Source organism: Engystomops pustulosus, chromosome 4 (assembly GCF_040894005.1).
Source record: "Engystomops pustulosus chromosome 4, aEngPut4.maternal, whole genome shotgun sequence".
NCBI lineage: Eukaryota > Metazoa > Chordata > Amphibia > Anura > Leptodactylidae > Engystomops > Engystomops pustulosus.
This window is the reverse complement of record NC_092414.1, coordinates 122,161,049-122,182,251: the sequence shown is the minus strand read 5'-3', so window position 1 is coordinate 122,182,251 and position 21,203 is coordinate 122,161,049. Positions and strand designations below refer to the sequence as shown.

At 37.1% G+C, this 21,203-nt stretch overlaps 1 protein-coding gene across 5 annotated transcripts in view; it reads left to right on the top strand.

The window, feature by feature from the left end:
- Positions 1 to 21,203, top strand: part of PCLO (piccolo presynaptic cytomatrix protein) — a 194,243-nt gene that overhangs the window by 149,185 nt on the left and 23,855 nt on the right. For 3 of the 5 annotated variants that reach the window (XM_072147278.1, XM_072147281.1, XM_072147277.1), the window contains exons 8-14: positions 472 to 489; positions 4,100 to 4,233; positions 6,739 to 6,820; positions 9,725 to 9,850; positions 17,151 to 17,259; positions 18,704 to 18,771; positions 18,995 to 19,206. In XM_072147278.1, coding sequence (XP_072003379.1) covers positions 472 to 489; positions 4,100 to 4,233; positions 6,739 to 6,820; positions 9,725 to 9,850; positions 17,151 to 17,259; positions 18,704 to 18,771; positions 18,995 to 19,206 — 749 coding nt within the window. The remainder of the gene's footprint in view (positions 1 to 471; positions 490 to 4,099; positions 4,234 to 6,738; positions 6,821 to 9,724; positions 9,851 to 17,150; positions 17,260 to 18,703; positions 18,772 to 18,994; positions 19,207 to 21,203) is intronic. The other 2 variants (XM_072147282.1, XM_072147280.1) reach the window with 1 other exon arrangement.

Here is a 21,203-nt window from a genome sequence, read left to right as displayed (position 1 = left end):
AAATGTATAGCATCATAGGGACGTTCACTACTATTAGTTTGGTTCAGTGGATCCATGGGGTCTGAGTTCTACTTCCTTGTAAATGGACAATTAGGTTTGTATACAATATTGATTGGATGGTATAAATACTATGCATTGCAGAAAAATAAACCTTAGTCAGTCTCCTGCGATGAGTAGCAGGCTTGAGATATCATATTGAAAAAAGTGCAAATGTACAAACTGTATCTGCCATTGCCATGCTAAAAGTTTTTTTTTTTTTGCCAAAATAGACATTTGTTGTTTTTTTTTTGGTATCTCAATGTTTTCTTCCCTTATACTGCTTTTGTTTTACTCAGAGGTCTACATGGTTGTACCTGTTAGATCTCCGAATTCTTAACACGAACTGCTCTAAAATTGTGGCTAAAATGTGATGTGAGCAATGTGTCTGTTGGTAAATGAATGTTTTTTCTGTTTGTTTTGGGTAACCTCCAGACAATTCCTTTAATGATGGTAGGAGTCTTCCCTTGCCATTCTTGTAGAGTCTGTGTACTGTATGTCTTTGTATTGCATGTTGGTTTTGTTCTTTAATAAGAACTTACTGGAATGTATTGATTATAGAAAATATCTATACATAGAGATATATACATTCTTCTTATAATAGCTATGAGTATAGTAATATAATACTATTGCAAGATGCTGAATCAATATTAAACAGTTTACCATAAGAAAGGAAAAATATTGCTACACCTATTGATTAATAATTACATAATATGTAATATTATATTGATTTATTTTTATTTACTTTGATAATATGAATATATGAAATGGCCCATTTGAGTACATACATTAACCAAGAAAGTAAAAATTGCAGCTTGAAATTCCACATCTTTTAGAGGACAAAACTAAAGTGTATGACAATGCAAATGAAATGAATGATGCAACAAAAGTCCCATAATGTACATCATTAGATTGTCTTCACCTCATTTGTTCATAGTGGTTTGCACTTCAAAGTGATATCCACCAGAAGAATTGAATTTTCAGTGTATATTTTGCTGTGTGGAAAACATGCAATACTGGTCCATTTGTGATAAGGCATTAAAATCATACAGAAATCCATAACAAAAATGTATTCAATTTTACATATGGTCTGTGACATTCAGATAACTTAAGAAGTTACTGAGCTGTTAGAGTTGGGGAATAGTTTTTTTTTTACTTTGGAAAAACTAAAATGAATTCTATATTTTAAATATTTCAATTGTACAAAAAGCATAAACCATAATATTGAGTATATTCTGTTATTTTACTGCATGGCAAATCTACAAAATATCATTTTTAGAAGGGTGCTTCTTAATGTGACTGGATATTATTTTTAATACTCATCATTTTAGAACACTGTGCCTATAATTTAAATAGTTTAATATAGTGATGTAGAGTTCTAAGGCAGTGTCACAATTACAGTACAAAGCAAATACAGCTCAGTTACTGATCCAGTCAAAGCAATAATCAAAATTAAAACAATGATCAATGCATTTGTCTCCTTCATATAGAACATTTTGTTCACATTAAAGAAAATCAAAATACCCCATGATTAACCAGGGACTGTCTCTGTGGTAATCTTTTTATATTTGTTATCCATGGTGCCCCTTAGATTCACAGACTCTTACAATGAGCAGAACATGTCTCACCCAAGCCCCTGCTGTCTCGCTCCTCCCTCTGCCTGTGTAATGTAGCAGCAGGAAGTGCAGAAGGGGAGACCTTCTTTCCTCATTGTAACAACCTGTGAAGCTACAACACTGAGGGGCCTTGGTTCTACCCCCAGAGTCCTTCAGGTTCATTAGAAGAATCATAAAAGTATATTTTAGAAGGAAGAAGTCATGGATAACAAATATAAGAAGATAACCACAGTCACAGTGCCTGGATCTATAAATAAGTGTCCCTGGTTTATCATGTTTGATTTTGATGATACATTTCCTTTGAAGAGAGCCCACAACATTAAACTATCAACACCATCAGATATGGTATGACATATACTTTAAGTCATTCTTTTATTTTTTTGTTAAACCTTGCCTGCTTTACCATAAAAAGACTACAAAGTCAGATCACGCTTGAGCTATTGAGCAGTAAATAGAGGCAGTTAAAGAAAAAGTAGAAAATGTGATCTTTATCTGCAACTTGCATTCCAATCCATGTCCTTTATTGGAGAAGATTTCTCCAAAGGTACATTGGCAGGTTTTAACATAAAAGAGGGAATGATAGAAATGATATACCCTACCTGAGGGAGTTGGCTGTTTAGCAGAGTAAAACCTGGGAAACGGTCCCATTAAGAATATAGCTTCCATTTGATGTACATTACTATATCTTTAGAAGACAAACAGTAATGGAAGTTCCATAGACATTTTAAGCATACTATATGCTTTGGAAGCTTTTCCTGGCTTATTACATTATATGCATATTATGTAATGAACATAGTCTTGTATATTTACATGTTAAATCCTATTTAAGAGCCACAGAGGCAATGATAGGACCTTGCACCATACTGGTCCTCAGCAAAAACTTTATCTATAGGATCCATTTTCTGCCCCTAAAACAATGCCAACATACCAAGTTACTTCCAAATAAGTGAGATCTTTGTAGTTAGAATAGAACCAGATGTTTGATAACGGTTATTTAGAATATAACCAGATGGTTGATAAAAGATATTTAATTCTGGAATACGAATAAACTTTATTAGGGTAAGTGCAATATGGGTGACCCTATTAGGGTCTTTTTCTTAACCTGATAAAGTTTCTTTCACTGGCCAACTACTTTAAGTTCTACATTTTTAACCAGACACCACAATTTCAATGTATTTATTGTTACAACATGCTGTAAAGACAGCAAAAAAACGACATCATGATAAAGAAAACCTGACGAACTCTTAAAAATATTGAATATGTCTGAATTACATATAATATTACATGTTCTTTCCAAAGAGTAGCTTGATTTTACTGGTTCATGTATCTACAGTATAAATCCATCTTAAGCCCTCTCAAGACTATGGATTATGGGATAGTTATTTTTAAAACCATTTCCTAAAAACTGTTTGTGGACTCCTATGCTGATATTTCACTCAGTTGTCGGATTCATGTTGAAGATTATAGCTTCTTAGTATAGCTTGTTAGGAAGAGCTACACATTTCAGTATATACAGTAAGTAGCTTTATGTGAAAACAACTCCAAAATAAATAGATTTAGAACCAGACATTTGGTGAACAGTATGGAATATTTCAACATTCATACAATTATTTGGAGTCATTCTCTCGTTATTAATCAATAATAATTGTATATAACTTTTGAAATGAAAAATGCATTGCAAATACACAATGGGGCACATTAAATAAGGGCTTTGCGCCAGTTTTGCATGTTCTTTCTAGTGTAAACTGCTTGCAGAGATATTTAACACTCATTAGGGGGCGTTCTGGTGCTCAGTCGGACACAAAAAAGTTGGTGAACTCTGTCGGGCCAGTGCCGGGAAGCGACAGATTCATGATTTCTGGCTCACGTTCTTAATTAATCTGGAGCACCGAGCATTATACACGGGCAGAGCACTTTTAGTGCAGTTTCCCACATTCTTAGTAAATGTGCCCCAATGTATAAAATTATCAAAGAACGAATGCATTAATAATAAAAGAAGATTTCTATTGATATCACGGTAAACTCTTCGTCTATAGCATTTTTTACTGGGAGATATACATTGTATCTGGTTTCTTGATTCATGTTTATGTGTCAGTTGATATTTGGGAAAAGTCTCACCTTTTTCATGTTTAGATCATTTCAATCCTCACAAATTACTGTATACATAAGGTCACCTATCACTGCACCCAATAAAAATGATTATAAAATATTCAGATCCATTACACTATAGCATGGCAATTTTTTTGTCAAAATGCAATGAACTAACTTATTTTTGCTTTGCAATTGTACAGTAAGCTGCCAATCTGCTTGCCTGTATGTGTCCTTCTGATGTTGACCTAAGCTGCATGGTTGGTCTTTTGCATGACTGCCTCACAGTAGTCTTTTACTTCCCCCTTACCTCTATAATGCTTGAAATAGAAATATTAATATAACATTGATTTTCAAAGCCTATCATCTTCGTCGTGAAGAAACTGATTGGTTTGATAAACCTAGAGAAACCCGACTGGAAAATGGGCATGGATTTGAAAGGAAACTTCCTGACAAGTTGTCGCACACCAGACCAGCTCATCCACATGAACAGGTAATATCCTAGAAAATTGGATAATTATTCATACTCAACCCACTTAATATTTAAAACAGTATAATTAACATAAATAAAAAATTTATGTTTCCAAAATGATGCAGACAGGAGATCTACATTCTTGCATAGGATATTTCACAAATAAATATATGTCACTATTCATTATGGTTTTATTACCTGTTTCTTATTGGTAGATGGTCTATTCAGGAGGTGTAGCTTTTACACCATAACATACATATATGTCATGGAGCTTAGCCCTCTCCATACATACCGGGTGTTTCCTGCATTATGCCTTTAAAATGTTGCTGGTAAAGCTGTCAGCCACATTCAAATTCTCAGCAGAGCATGGGCGGTACCATCATGGGAGGACTGTTGCTCCCCATGGAGTCATCGGGGAGTAACAATCTGTGTCTATGATAGCCTAGAGCAGTGGTGGCGAACCTATGGCATGGGTGCCAGAGGTGGCACTCTGAGCCCTTTCTGTGGGCACCCAGGCCATCACCCCAGAATGAAGTTCACCAGACAGGACTCGAAGAATCTGCCTGCAGAACCTTCCTACAATGATAGATGAATTTGCCCTCCTCCTTTCAACTGCGTTGGTGTCCTTGGGAGGCTAAAGGATTGAAAGTTGTCAATGAACAAGGAGAAATACATTGCTACTTAAATTGCAAAGCTGGCACTTTGCAATAAATAAGTGGCTTTTGGTTGAAGTTTGGGCACTCAGGCTCTAAAAGGTTCGCCATCACTGGCCTAGAGTCTGCCATCCCATGCTACTGTATTGGCTTGCAAAAGCATTACATTTAATCCCTAAAGCCAAGTATGTGGTAGCTTGAATGCAACAACAGATACAAGCCAAGTGGAAAAAAACAAGCTGAAAATACTGATAAATTCTGAAAACATGCTAGAGATTAATTTAATTAATCTGTAGATCCAAGATAGAAACATTGCATGTTATTTATCATTGGTTTTGCCTGCCTGACATTAAAAAAAGTCTCAAAAAAGTCAAAGGACTAAATCCCCCACTTCATTAATCTGTTAAAACACAGTACTACAGCTAGTGCAATGATGTGCACAGCTATGCAAAGCTAGACTCCTGACTTGGGACTTTTGCAAACAGTCCAATAAAACGTCACATATGCTGTTTTACATATAAGTAAATAATAAAAAATATTTGGTACTTTAAAGGTCTTAAACAACAGTTCGTTACCATTTACCCAGTGCTATTATTTACCAAAAAACTAAGCCAAAATGCAGAAGCAATTTGTAAAAAATGAAGTACATCTTTACTGCTTCCATAGAAAATAAGAGGATGAGTAGCAAAAGGTCTTTGTTAATTGATCATCAGCAAGTGTGACCACTTACATAGAAGCAAACTGTTTGATAGACTGAGGCATTCATGCATTTAACAAAATGCTAAGTAGAAACAATTTCTGCCATAATCTTATAGAAGGAATTTATACTACACATGAATCTGTGATGGTCCTGAAGACCATTTCCAAACAGTTTAAAGGCATTTTATTTTACAATGAGAAAAATTATTCACAGGTAGAAAACCTATGATATATTTGACAGTAGAGATTGGACAACCCAATACATTAACTTAGGTAAGACTTAGCAAAGCTCAGGGTAATTGTGAAAACCCAAGAGCTATATCTTATACTCTACAGGCCTCTACATGTTAAATGCGTACGTCCATGCCCAAATTACGGAACTAATATAACTTGTTTGGTTGGGTTCAGAGGAAGAATTTTTCTAAAAATAACATGGTAGCTGAACAAGCCACAAAACTTATTTATATGTGTCCATAATGAACAAGGCCACCTTTGGTGAAATCCAAACACTAGATATTGTATCAGTATAAACATGTCATGGTAAGAATGATGGTGGGTTGATGTTTTACTACCACAGGAATTTAGCACATGCAATCATTGAATTAACCATTCATTTATACCATAGTATCCTAGAGTAAAATTTGAGGCCATCTATCCAACAGCTTGGGCATAGCTGGGACATGCAACAGAACAGTGATGTCTAGCACACCAGCAAATATACAAGAGAATGGTCGGGAAAGAAAATAATCAGGTTGTGGCAATGGCTCAATCCATTCTTCACATCAATCACAATAATGTATTGGGACCTTTTAAATGTGGTGTATAACAAATATAGAAGAGTTATTTAATTAGAACAATGTCAGAAACTTATGTAAATTTTAAAAAAATGAAGACTCAAAGTTATCGCTATTAAAAATGATATTAACACACTGATTTATGGAGCGTGCATAACTTTTTACATATGGCTTTTCCATTTTCCTAGTCTTTTTTAAATAATGACTTGCAATCTATTTTGTGTTGCTGAGGTTGTATTTACCTAATTTGGACCTTGTCCTTTATATGTAAAATCATACAATTCAAAGATGGTGTACTTTATTCTGATTACTGTGTATGTACAGTGCTTCCAAAATGTGTGTCAATACACAATTTCTTACTTTTGCTATTTATGTACCAGATGAATGGAAAACCTATCCACTATTCATTTCCTCATACCAGAGTTAAACTACAGAGGGATCTAAAGGACCATACAGTATCAGGTAAAAGATATTTAGAAACATAATACATAGTAATTTATTTTATGGCTTCTGATATCATTCCATGCATTTTTTTTTAACAATTTTAACAATGTGAATGTTTTTGGTATATGGAAGTTGTAAAACTAAAAGAACTATTTACCTTCTGTATTTTACTATTACTTCAATTATTGTATAGTGTATTGGTTTTAGAAGGTATTTCAGTTTACTTTGTATTTTTATTTACAAAACTATGTTCTACAATAATTTTTCCATTACCCTACTAGTATAATAGTAAGAAATGAAAACAAATGGGGAGGGGTAATTGGGGTTATTAACCCAACCACACTTCACTAAGCAGATAGGTCAGTTTTTTGGTTTGAATTCTAAAAGTATCTGTATGACATTTGTAACATTGTATTAGCAAAAATGTCTAATATGTCTAATTAAATCTCATGTGCCATGAGTCTCTCCAGGATTGCCAGACCTGTCATTCAGCCTGCCAGAGGCAGTTTTCAGTGTTAGCAATAGAAAGTAGAAGAAGAGTGAAGAAATTAGGTGATGCCTTACTGAAGCTGAGAATATCTGATAGGGAGTTTCCAAGAATACTATTTCTCTTCATCAGGCAAGATATTATGCATGAAGCAGAAAATTCCCAGCATCTATAAAATGTATCCCCAGCCTCAAAATGGTATCACCTGATTTCTTCTGAAACAATCAGACCCCCAAGGGTTCAAGTAACTAGCTATATTCCAAAATGCTGGTCTATCAAAAGATAAGCAGTGAACAGTAAACCCAGTAACAGAAATGTTTTTGTCCATTTCAGCAAGCATTACAATTTTAATAAAAAGTGCTTCAAATATCATGTTTTCAACACGTGGAAACAACAGGAATTTCTCCTTTTTTGCATGTTTTTCTACTTTACTGAAATTAAACTTGGGTTTTAGTTCTCGTTCAGCATGGTGTTGACATGCTTAGTGAATGGTGCCATTTCATCTATCTCATTAAGTCAAGTGAAAGTGAGGGTTTTCTAAGGCAGCTAAGGAGATGTACTGTATGTAAGCTAAATGTACAATATAGTTTTGACCTTTACGCTCGGTAGTAATGAGCATGTACAAATTATTTCTTTGACATTTTAAAACATTTCTAAATAGGAAGAAACACCTGGTGATTGTGGGATATAAATATTTAAAATATGTTTTGATGCTCTGCTCTCTAACTAGGTATAATCTATTGTGAATATATTTAGCACATGTTACATTGTGACAGCATCATTAATTATTGCTTTGCTCAATTAGTATTATAGCCATATCACCATCAAGAAATAATGTATAATATGACTTATTACAATTTAGAGATTCTGTTTGTTATTAAATGTTTTATTTTGTCATGTTTAAGGTTTTAAGGATAGGGGGACTGAAAAATAGTAAAAAAAAAAAAAAAAAGTTAAAAAAAAATTAGATTAAAAAATACTAAAAATTCAAATCACCCCCACTTTCCCCAAAACTGATATAAATATAAATAAACAGTAAAAATCAAGGACATGTCAGGTATTGTTGCGTCCCAAAATGTCCGATTTATCAAAATATACTAATAGGTTTTTTGGACGTTTAACCCCGTAACGGAAAATAGAACCCAAAGTCGAATATATCACTTTTTTGCCATTTTGAAAAATTGAAAAAATTCAATAAAAAGTTTTCAAAAGGCTGTACAGTGCTAAAATGGTAACAATGAAAATATCATTAAATTTGGTATCTCTATGATCGCACCAACCCATAGAATGAAGTAGACATGTCGTTTGGGGCGCACAGTTAAAGCCATAAAATCCAAGCCCATATGAATGTGACGCAAATGCTTTTTTTCACCATTTTCACTGCATTTGGAATAATTTTTCCTGCTTCCCAGTACATGGCATGGAATACTAAATACGGTTGCCGTGAAGTGCAATTTGTTATGCACTGTTACTGTCAGATTGATGTTTGAAAATAATGCTCATAGCAAGGGAGAGAGCAGAATGGGATAACATTCACTGCTCACAGCTGTGTAAACAAACAGGAGAGAGACAGTCTCTTTATAGTTTCTTTATATATTTGTATGTAATGTTAGGTATTTGTGTTTAAAAACTTAATTCACGTAGTGTGTTCAAATAGTAAAGCACTCACTGTGTGCACCACCTAGTAGAATGTATCACAGAAAAGAAAAAGGGAGGGGGATTTTTAGGAGAAAGAAAAAGTTGTGAGTGTAATAAAAATTTACTTTTATTAATTTATTAAAATCTTGAGTCCGTTCTCATTTTTTATATAGTAGTGCTAAAGTAACAAGCGTGGCATAAATTTTGTTGCCAAGCTGTTGCCCCAGCCACATATATTGTAGAATGCAAATACAGGTGGGAGTCCCCTTATAATGTATTTAATCCCTACTGCAGAATAACTGAAGCCCTCTGTAATTCAATAGTGGGAATCCGGGACAGTGCAGTCTGAGTCTCCCTAGAGTGAGAGATCTTAAGGGACCTCCGCTACTGTCCAGCACAGTACAGCTGCGTGCATGTGCCGGCTGTTGTGTGTGAGGCAATCGTGGTGGAATGATACACCACGTCTCCTCTATCTATCACTACGTGGCTTGTGTAGTCTCGGGATGCTGCGTCAACGCTACCGAGACTAACACTTAATGGTCCTGGTATGCTCTTGTACAGCAGTCCCACAGGGGGTGAGTACCGCTACTGCATCTGTTCTTATAGTGATCTTTCCCTAGGCTGTGGCTGTGGGCATAGATTGTGTCCCAACACGTGTTTCGCTGAGTCTCCCAGGCTTTTTCTAATGTGCCATAAAAGTATTTGTTAGGGTTTGGCATGATGCTGCATAACTTGCATTACAATTGTCAACTTTAAAGAAGTGGGCACCAATATCCTGCACTTTTGTTCATTGTTAGGAAATGGATTTGGTATACGGGTTATTGGCGGAAAGGAGATTCCTGGGAGCCAAGGAGAGATTGGAGCCTACATTGCCAAGATTTTACCTGGTGGAAGTGCTGAGCAGACAGGCAGACTCACAGAAGGTAAAAAGATGTTTAATTTATCTTGAAAACGGTAAGAAGATATTTTAATGTACAGAATATTTTGAATAAATGTGTAATAATGTAGTAACACGCTGACTATATAAAATATATACTGTGTTAATCAGAATAATGTCCAAAGAGATAGCATAATCCATTGCACAAACATAAGCTTGCACCCCTTTGTAAGGTAGATTGATAGTCCAGGGACACGCTGAACTAAAAAGACCACTTGAATTGGTTTGAGCTCTGCAGCAATTTGCTGTGCAAATTCCACACTTTTGTGACAGTGGAAGTCATTTATCTTATCTTTGTTTGTTTGGCTTTTTTTTAGCCTGTCTTTTTTCCATCTGCTTCTTTGGTAATTTGTCAATCTCAATTTTAGTATGGTTTTGTCTGGAGCGTTTTTGTGCCAAAAAATGTTTATCATTTTCAAATGATAAATGTTGGAATAGAAGATAAATCTGTCTTTCTGACGATGTCCGGAGGACATTTCAAAATGCCCCCGAAACGGTGCAAAAATTGCAATTGCAAAAAAATTCTCCAAAAAGACAGAAAAAACAGGAAGAAAAATAAAGATAAATAACCCCTAGTAAGTGACATGCTGCAGATTGGTTACAGGCTTTTGAAGAGCATTTGAAGAGAACTTTTAAAACTCCCATCCAGTAAGTTGTGATTGTTGCAACCAACTCATCGAGAGTAAGTCTAGTTTTTCTCTGACTTTAATGTGTTATATCGCAGAGCAGCTAACACAATGTAAATGTCTACAAACACTTTGCACTTTGTTTTAATGGTAACACCTCTGGTTGGACATAAGTTTGGAAATGTTATAACCAACTCAGGAAAAGAAGATTAATGGTCATAAGATCATAATAATTAAGAGATAAATAGTCTTATGTATAGGCTTTATAGTAACTTGGAGTCTTAAACATTATTATTTCCAGCTACAGACGGCAATATTTGGGTGATGAAAGGTAATATGGCCTTTATTGTTTACCTGGACCATTCACAATCAATAAAGATTAGTAAAAGAAGCAACATTTCTTTCAAAGCTGTGCTACCGTGTTTCCCCGATAGTAAGACACCCCCGATAGTAAGACATAGTGGGTGTTTTAGGGGGGTAGGCTAATGTAAGATGTACCCCGAAAGTAAGACATAGTTAGAGCTGCCGGGAGCCGGGTGCTGCAGCCTCTTCATGTCACTGCTGTAGCTCCTGGCCGATAGAAGATTATGTGACGGAGCTCAGCTACTCCGTGCAGGCTCCGGTCACATGAGGAGAGAGGAGACAGCGCTGCACACTTTGGACTCTGCAGCATGGAGCCGAGGGAGAAGCTTCCTGCTGTGTGCTGCTGCCGTCTGTGTTACTGGAGCAGCTCCTCCCCCTCCTGTGTAGCTCCTAAACTCTGCTACATCAGTCGGAACAGGAGGGGGAGAGGAGCAGGGGAGCACATGTCAGCCTGGACCAGCCTCTACTCAGCCCTGCAGTCAGTGACACTGAAAAGTATGTATGTTATGTGTAGTGTGTATGTAGGTGTGATGTCTGATCTATATGTGAACATTGTGTACATGTTTATGTACATGTATAATGTATGCATGTAGTGTGTGGGTCAGTGTGTTTGCTTGCACAGTTTTATGGTTTGTGTTAAAACACCCATCCCCCCTGCACTGTATAATGCCGCCCCCCCTTACACTGTATAACCTCCCTGCACTGTATAATGCCCCCCCTTACACTGTATAACCTCCCTGCACTGTATAATGCCCCCCTTACACTGTATAACCTCCCTGCACTGTATAATGCCCCCCCTTACACTGTATAACCTCCCTGCACTGTATAATGCCCCCCCTTACACTGTATAACCTCCCTGCACTGTATAATGCCCCCCCTTACACTGTATAACCTCCCTGCACTGTATAATGCCCCCCTTACACTGTATAACCTCCCTGCACTGTATAATGCCCCCCTTACACTGTATAACCTCCCTGCACTGTATAATGCCCCCCCTTACACTGTATAACCTCCCTGCACTGTATAATGCCCCCCCCCTTACACTGTATAACCTCCCTGCACTGTATAATGCCCCCCTTACACTGTATAACCTCCCTGCACTGTATAATGCCCCCCTTTACACTGTATAACCTCCCTGCACTGTATAATGCCCCCCTTACACTGTATAACCTCCCTGCACTGTATAATGCCCCCCTTACACTGTATAACCTCCCTGCACTGTATAATGCCCCCCTTACACTGTATAACCTCCCTGCACTGTATAATGCCCCCCTTACACTGTATAACCTCCCTGCACTGTATAATGCCCCCCTTACACTGTATAACCTCCCTGCACTGTATAATGCCCCCCTTACACTGTATAACCTCCCGCACTGTATAATGCCCCTACTCACAATGTATAACATTTTTCCCAATATAAGACATACCCCGAAAGTAAGACATAGTGGGACTTTTGGGGGTAAAAAGAATGTAAGACACTGTCTTACTTTCGGGGAAACATGGTACCTTTCAATATAGATAGATTAGGCTTTGTAACAGTACATGTTACCGGGTAGGATTGACCCCTTGGTGTGGGCGAACCTGATGAAGATGTGTGTTCTAACCCATAGCACATAGTTCTGCACTGAAGTAAAGCCTAATCTATCTTTATTGAATGATACTCTTCGTGAGTTAGGTTGGTTTTGAAATTACTCAAATTTTTATTTCATTTACTGATATTTTGTTACCCAATTTGGGATCTGAAGGAGACATGCTTACAGGTGGACTCTCCACTAGGGGATTCTAAGAAAACCACACCTCTTTGATATACCTTGTAAGGCAGCTCGCTTGACAGCAAGCATGACCTTACAATGTTCTTAGTAAATGTGCCCCTGTATGTTCTGTTCTAGTCACTAACAGAGTTTCCAAGACAGACTTTAGGGACGTCTTTGATCAGTGTTTTGGTGCATTACAGTCCAATTACAGCGAATTACATTGTTCAGTTACAATACAATACGATAGTACTCTAGCACATTTGTGTTACTTACTTTATAAACATACCAAGTGTTTCTTGGAGCTAAATCTAATGAAAAATGAAGAATCTACACATCCACAACCACTTCTTCAGAAAATTCTGATTGAATTCATTATATATTCTATAATGTAAAATATACTAACTCCAACAATAAACAGACTTAAAGGGAACCTACCACCACGATTCTACCTATAAAGGTAGATCGGGTGGTAGGTGGATGTAAGGGACGTGAGGATAGCTCTTTTTAGAGCTAATCCTCACGTCCCCGCTAACTTTTGGTAAACTTTATTCAACTAATATGTAAATTTTGCTATGCGACTACTGGGGCGTGGAGTAGCCGGGCACGAGGCTACACAGCGCGGCTACTCCACTCCCCAGTAGCCACGTTACTCCTCCTACCCTGTTGTGTGCTGCGTGCAGCTCCTCGTAGCTCCAGTAGCTCCGGCCTCGGAGCTGTGGCTGCTGTGCCTCAGGCCTGCGTTCTGCAGTAGAATAAAGTTTACCAAAAGTTAGCAGGGACGTGAGGATTAGCTCTAAAAAGAGCTATTCTCACGTCCCTTACATCCACCTACCAACCGTTCTACCTTTATAGGTAGAATCGTGGTGGTAGGTTCCCTTTAATGAATCCCATGAAGGATTATCATTTTCAATGTAATTGCCAGAAAATAAGTCTTGCCATTTATGTCACAATCAATGTGAGTAGCTTTAGTCTATCACTATTAGGTTTAGGCGTCTGGACTTGGCTTTTAGAGATTCTCTTCTTATCCAATGCTCTTTCATAATACTGACAGCTCACGACACTTAGAAATGACATGGTCTGTAGGACGGAAGCTTCAGTAGCTTAATTTCTATAAATAGAGGAATATATTGTGTGTTATACAATTGACAGAAACATTGCACCAGGAATACTTGTTTAACCGACTATAAGCCATGCAATCTCCTTTCAGTATATTACTATTAAGTTTGTAAAATGTATTTGAGATGAGTAAAGGGTTACACAATAGATCTGGATATTGCTTGTCCTTCCATGTTTTTCTCATTTATAGAGCTTTGTACCCAGATCTATAATGTTGAAACACCCATTACAATACTGTTTAACATGTTTGTATGGTGGGTGTGACAGGTTCAGATGATGTTATCAATCTATTATTTTTGGATTTTGTTATGCCACAGCACAGGAATACCGCAAAACATGTACGAAGATCCATTTTAGTTTTTGTAAGTTCTGATTGTACCATTTTGCAGTGGACATTCCTTGTGTGCCGTCCTCAATTTCAGCTTGCTGAGTAAAAAATGAGAATGTGAGATTCTTTCTTAAAGCAGCACCTAAACAATTTCGACATTAATAGTTTTGCTTTGCAATCCTTTCTATATCAAATTTATTGCTCTTATGTATTCCTGTTTTTGCTCCATAAATGAAATGCACCCTGTGTATCTTTCTGTGAATAGTCCCCATTTACATACATCTAAATTTAAAATGATGCCATTACGTTGTTTTTGACATTTCCCAATTTGAGAATTTAATCTTCATTTTTTTGAGAGAAAACTGCTTTAAGAAATCACATTCATAGAAACATACTTAATATACACTATATCATGGTGCACTATGAATTTTGTGGTTTGTATAATTCTAAATTACTAGAATTGAATTGATTAGCAACATGGCATCCACCAGAAAGTACACACATTTACACACTCCTGGAACTGGTCTTACTCAATGAGTAGAGTAAAATAGGCATGACACAAAATGTGTTTGTTTGAATCAGAAAATGATATCTTATTTTATTTTATATATATGCATCAACTTGGGATATTTATAGCTAATAACTTTATTAATAAGTTATTATGAAATTTAAGTAAATGAAGTGTGATTCGGCTTTTACCCAGAGTTAGGCCCCTTCAAACTGTTTTCTATTTGTGCTAATGATGACTTTTTGAAGTCTAACTACTCCGTAGCCTGTATCAATGCAGAGGGGGTTCAATAAGGTTAAGAACTATGCAATGGACTTCTTACATTATGGATACAGCACTGTTCACATTGTTCCTGTAGGCTCTATTTTTAGTAGATCTGATCATTTGATTAGTTTGGTAGCTGATTACAGGTTACAGTATTTTAGCATCAATATTAATCAGTTTTTATTTGATGAAATAGCTAATAGGGGATAAAATCTGTTCACTAAAGCAATTATCTAAAATAAATGTGAACATAATGGAGCAAATTTACTAAGGCCCTTGCACCAGTTTGACTTTGTATATTCTTTTAGGTGCAAACTGCTTGCATAGGTATTAAAGTAGTGTCTGCACCACATTAGTGTCACACACGACCCTTTTGCGGTGCAGCAGCACTAGTCTTCATACGACACAAATTAGGGGGTGTTCCAGTGCTCAGTGGGATCATGCACCAGATTTAACATGCACAGGCCAACAGAATTGTGTCGCAAGCCCTATGTTAAAGGTGCACCAAAAAAGTTAGTGCACTTTGTTGGGGCAGCTCAGGGAGCGCCAGATTCATAAAAACATGCTCCAGAAAAGCAGAACTTTTTTACCTTTACTGCATCTATTTTTAAGGTAAAATAACTCTGAAATTTTTGGGGCTATGTAAGGAGACTTAGCTCTGGGCAAAAGAAGAACAACAGTTTTTTCTTTTTAGTAGTGTTACACTTGAAAGGGGTTGTTCAGTGACAAAAAATAAGTTTTAAACTCTTGATGACATACAAAATAAACTCACCCAAATTATTTGTAATATAATAATGTTCAACCCCCAAAGTCTCTACTTTCTTCTATAGTGACAAAATCTCAATACTGCTTAAGTCAATCACTTTCTGTGGTTAGTTACCACAGCACATAATGCAATGGTCACATGTCCATGTATTACAATGTTATCACTGCAGCAAAAAGTAGAGAAGGTGAGGGTCTATCCAGCATTAAAATTAGTGAGTATGTCATTAAGTGTTTTATTAGTATTTTTCTGCACTAGACAGATAAAACAACAAACTGCTTTCAAAAGTACAATTAACTACATGTATCACGGAAATAAATCATAAAATATATTCATGGTTAATTGCAACTCACCTTGCTCTTGCACTAAAACACTTTGCATACAGATGAAACACAAGATATTTTTCAAAACTCACTTTGAACAATCTTTGTACAGTTAATGGAAATCTATCAATGTTGTCCATAAAAAGCCAACATTACCGGCATCACATTTTCAGCTGAGCATCATGTATATGTCTTATATTCATCATCTAAAAATAAAGTTTTAAAAATATGTAAATGAGCCAAAAGTGCTTTGGTGGGCTTCACCAAAGCCATTCTGGACTACAGCTTCACAGGCTTATACATGCCCCCAAGGTGCAGTTCTTATTAACCCACCACAGCATGCTCACTGCCCCTTCATGCCAATTGAAACTGGTATGATCTATCCCAATGGCAAATACAAACAAATTTTATTGAGGTCTTCACATTTTATGGTAAATATATCTCTTTTTCAAGTGCAAATAAAAGTTATACTTTGGGTGAAAGGCATTATGATTTTTAGACCTCAATAAAATCCATTTATATCACCACCCATGTGTTTGTCATTGACCTGAGTGCGCCATTCGAATAGACCAAACCAGTTCCAATTCAAGCAAGGATCCAAACCAGTAAGGCAACTGACAACAATTGATCTATCTATTGAAGGCAGCCCCTTACGGTAGCATACTTAGGCATAAAATAGAGTTCTACCTATCTGCTGCACAACTACATCTGTTGAGCCTTATTTCACCTTCTTCTCGCAGTTTGTGTCTAAACAGTATCACCCTATTAGCATTCTCTCCTGCCTCCTTATGTTCTCTTCATGACTCTTCATTTTCATTGAAATATTGCATCCGCGCAGTAGATCTTTTTTTGGGGAGTATATTGTGCAGGCACAATGCATCAGTGAAGCCAACAGATCTACTGCACAGACACAAAATTTAGTTGAAGAGGAGGTGTAAAGTTGACATGAAAAAGCAGTGCAGATGAAGTGGTGGGTGGGTAAGAAGTTCTCATATTTTTAAAACTTAATTTTTGGATGAATGGGGTCACATACAAAGAATATAAAGAAATATCCATGATCAAGATGCTGAGCTGAAAACAAGTAACACTGGTTTATAATGCACAAAATAAATGATAGATTTGCTTTAACTAAACCCATTGTATTAAGAAATACAAGGCTAAGATGAAAGCTAAAAAGGATAATCATAATTGTGTTTTCCTATTTTTTTACATTCAGTAAATTTTAGAAATTATCATTCCAGGAATGCTGGTTTTAGAGTGGAATGGTTTCCAATTAACTGGAAAAACATATGAAGAAGTTCAGAGTATCATTAGCCAGTCAAGTGGAGAAGCAGATATTTGTGTAAGACTGTGAGTTTGCTTCCATATTCTTATTTTTGCTGCTTACTTTTTACAGTATGAACTCTCATTGAATGACTACATAGCATGTTGTGATTTTTACCAGTGATATTGTCTTGACCCTACATGTTGTTGCAAAGGTTAGCTATACCGAGAGAGAATTACATAAAACCTGAAATGATTAAAAACTGTGGAGCCAAAACAAAGGATCCCAAGTGCTTACAGTGTAAGGCCTCCTGCACCCGAACATGTCGCATCCCTGGAAAGGGACCTGTGGTTGGTCAGATCCGAGCACAGTGCACTAGACGGGAGTCCTGTGTAATGAAAAGCAGTGCTGACATTGTAACAACTGTTACATTTGTGCAACACATTTGTGTGCAGTGGGCCTAATGCAAACAGTTTGTAGCCAGGCAAATCTGCTTGAATTCCACAAGTTTCCGGAAAAATAGATTCAGGTAATCATAAAATGACATTTAGTTTTATACTTTGTTCACTAGAAAAAACCTGTTGACATTCTACTGCTTATAAATAGAAATGTATTCGATTCACTCTCTCTGGGGAAATAGTGAAGTAAATAAATGTACTGTATATTTTAGAATCCATAGAATATGTATTACTGCTTCTGAATTTTCATAGAAAATCCATGTTTTTGCCCCGTTGAGTTATACATAGGTAAATCTGCTGGAAAACCCGTGGCAAAGTAAAGTTATTTCAGATTTCTGACAAATGAAAAATACAAATAATTATTCATATTTGATCACAGCAACATTGGTGTATTTATTGCAACTTGGTGCTGGCTTTTGCACCTCACAAGTCGTTTGTCCATAATTATGCCACAGTTTTGCACAATAATCTGAATTTTGATACATTTTCCCCTCCCATTGTTTTCAGGAATAGCATGCTCCACAAAAATGTATGGCATGAGTTCCCCATCAGATCCCCATAGGGTCCTATATCACTCTACACATGTTCAAATTAAATAGGATAATAAGCCTGAGCCGGCAGTCATATTGCAGAGCTCCGTTTCAATGGGCAGATGTGAGGTCATGTTGCTATGGGGGCCATCAAAGCATCCCTGGCTGGGTATTCTGAGCTACAATGTGAAGATGACAGCATGCAAGATGGTCATCCGATCACAGCTAAATCCGGTCAGCTAAATGTGTTAGCCATTCAGGTTTGCCTGCTACCTGTATTTTGTAATTCATGAACGTCTAGAAAAACCTGCTCAGGTCGCTACATACATAAACATTAATGGCTCTAAAGTCATCCTTAATACCGAGATTATATTTTTTATGTTATACCTTAAAGATTTCTTACTGTATATGGGGCACACATACGCAATAAAATTACTCTTGCCTATCCAAAGAATTTGTCAGAACAATAATATTACAACATGCATGTTCATGTCTTCAGATCTAACTGTTTTCTTCTTTCACCTCTTACTCTGTTATCCCAGGGATATCAGCATGCTATCAAGTTCTGCAACACCACAGAATTTAGAGCTTCATGACCCAGGAAAGGCCGGTAAGTCACATGGAGTAATAACTAAAATAACTGCTTGTTTCTACGCTGATTTAAGAGGGTTAAAGATTAAAGTGGATACCGATTTCCTGGAATGACATCTCTTTGCAGTATTTGACATAGCCATCTACAAAATAACCCATTCTGGAATTCTTTCAGTCCTATACAATCACCTCCATGTCTGCCAGTTTATTATTGTTTGTTATGCATTTTTGCCTCATTACAGTAGAAAAAACAAAGTCCCCTGGAGTGGATCCTAAACAGCTAGCAGCCGAGCTCCAGAAGGTTTCGCAGCAGCAGACACCTTCTGTTGTTTCTTCAGCAATGGAGAAAGGATCATATATTCATTCAGGAACGACATCCGCAGGATCCAGTGCAGTACCTAGTCCTGGACAACCTGGCTCCCCTTCAGTAAGCAAGAAAAGGCACAGCAGCAAGGTATTAAAAGGATGAGAATGCTAAGATGATTTAAATCGCAAAGAAATTGAAGCAGCCCAGTCTACAGTTGTGTCTCTTTTAGAATAGATATACTGGTTTGGCTTTTATCCCACATCATGTCACTAGACTTCTAAAAAATAATTCTTGATCTTAAGGATCTGCATTACAAGGTAGCCAAAAAAGTTAGTAGTCCAGATTTATTAAAGCCCCTGCGCCAGTTTTCTGTCGGTTTTAGCACGTTCTTTTTATTGAAAACTGCTCGCACACTATTTCTGACGCGACACAAATTTCTGGGGCGTTTCTGGGGCGTTCTGGCGCACAGTCAGACCGTGCAACACATTTATCCTTCAGTATCATACAGAATCGTGTTGAGTACCCTATGTTAAAGGTGCACCAAAAAAAAGTTGATACACTCTGCTGGAGAAGTTCAGGGGTACCAGATTCATGCAGAACATGCACCAAAATTCATGAATTTGGCGCACCCTGCACACTTCACAGGCAAACAGCACGGTTTGCACTGTTTTTGATAAATGTCGGACAATTTTTTCCTTATCCCAACAAGGAAAATAAATTTGCACATTTAAGTGGCTCTTTTAAAAAACATTTTTGAAATTGAAGACTGAAAATTCTAGAATGTAGCCTAGTTTATGGTGAAGTAATATTTGTTAACCAGTTCCTGCTATATGACTGTATACATCATATGGCAGGTATCAGCAGTATTACACAGGCGGTAACTGCCGCTGCTATTCGGCCTGGCAATGATTTCCCTAGTTAACCTGATGAACCCGACTTTGGCACCAAACAGATCTGCTGCCAGATGCCACCATCTTTAAATGGCAGTCAACACATCACAGTCATGATAAAGGCTCCCACGGCTGTCATTACGATATCTTTATTAACATCTGCAGGAGACAGACTGTAATTTAAAGGCCGTAAGTCTACAGTATACTGCAATAAAGTTGTATTACAGAAAATTGTATGTGTGATAAGACCGTCTAGGATTAAAGTATCCAAGGGGGCCTGAAATACCATATATACTAGAGTATAAGCCGACCTGAGTATAAGCGGAGACCTCTAATTTTGACACAAAAAACTGGAAAAACCTACCGACTCGAGTATAAGCCGAGGGTAGGAAATGCATTGGTCACACCCCCCCCCCCAGTATATAGCCTACCAGCCCCCTGGAGTATATAGCCTGCCAGCACCCTGGAGTATATAGCCAGCCATCCCCTGTTGTATATAGCCAGCCCCCTCAAGTATATATCCTGCCACCCCCAAACATACTCATTATATAAATTTTCACTGGTATTGCTGTCTCCCTCCCTCCTGTACTGTTTTTCAATGGTAACTAATGTGGTATTAATGTGGTTTTTGTTTCCTCAAATCACATGTTTAATATTGTATTAAATTTGCCTAAAAACATCCAATATCATAAATAATATATATTAAAGGGAACCTTTCAGCAGAAATCAACAAAATAAACCACTACCAGTATGTTTACAAGCAGCTGAACACCTTCCAGATCATGTCTCTTTTATGACCCTGTCTGGTGGCAGCATCCAGAAAATCTACTTTGAAGTGAGATGTAAGTTGGTTGTATAAAGTCAAAGAGGCAGAGATTTTAACACTGAAGTCATGCTTGCTCTTCTTCAGAAAGCCCCTTCACTGTAACTGATTATCCTGCATTCAGAAACATCACTAACCAGATCTCCTGAAGTCCAATGCATTACGACAATTACAGAGGAGGAAGCATTCAGAACTCCCCACCATGGCTTTAGTGCTAAACTCTTCTTCACCTTGACTTTGTACGAGCAATTTACATCTCACTTCAAAGTTGATTTTCCGGATGATGCCACCACAGTGGAACGTGAAAGAAACAAAAACTAGAAGGTGTTATGCTGTTGATATTATATTCTGGACGTGGTTAATTAGGCCAGTTGCTCATGACAGGTTCCCTTTAAGTTGTTAAATCACTCCGGCAACAGTCTGGTGATCCC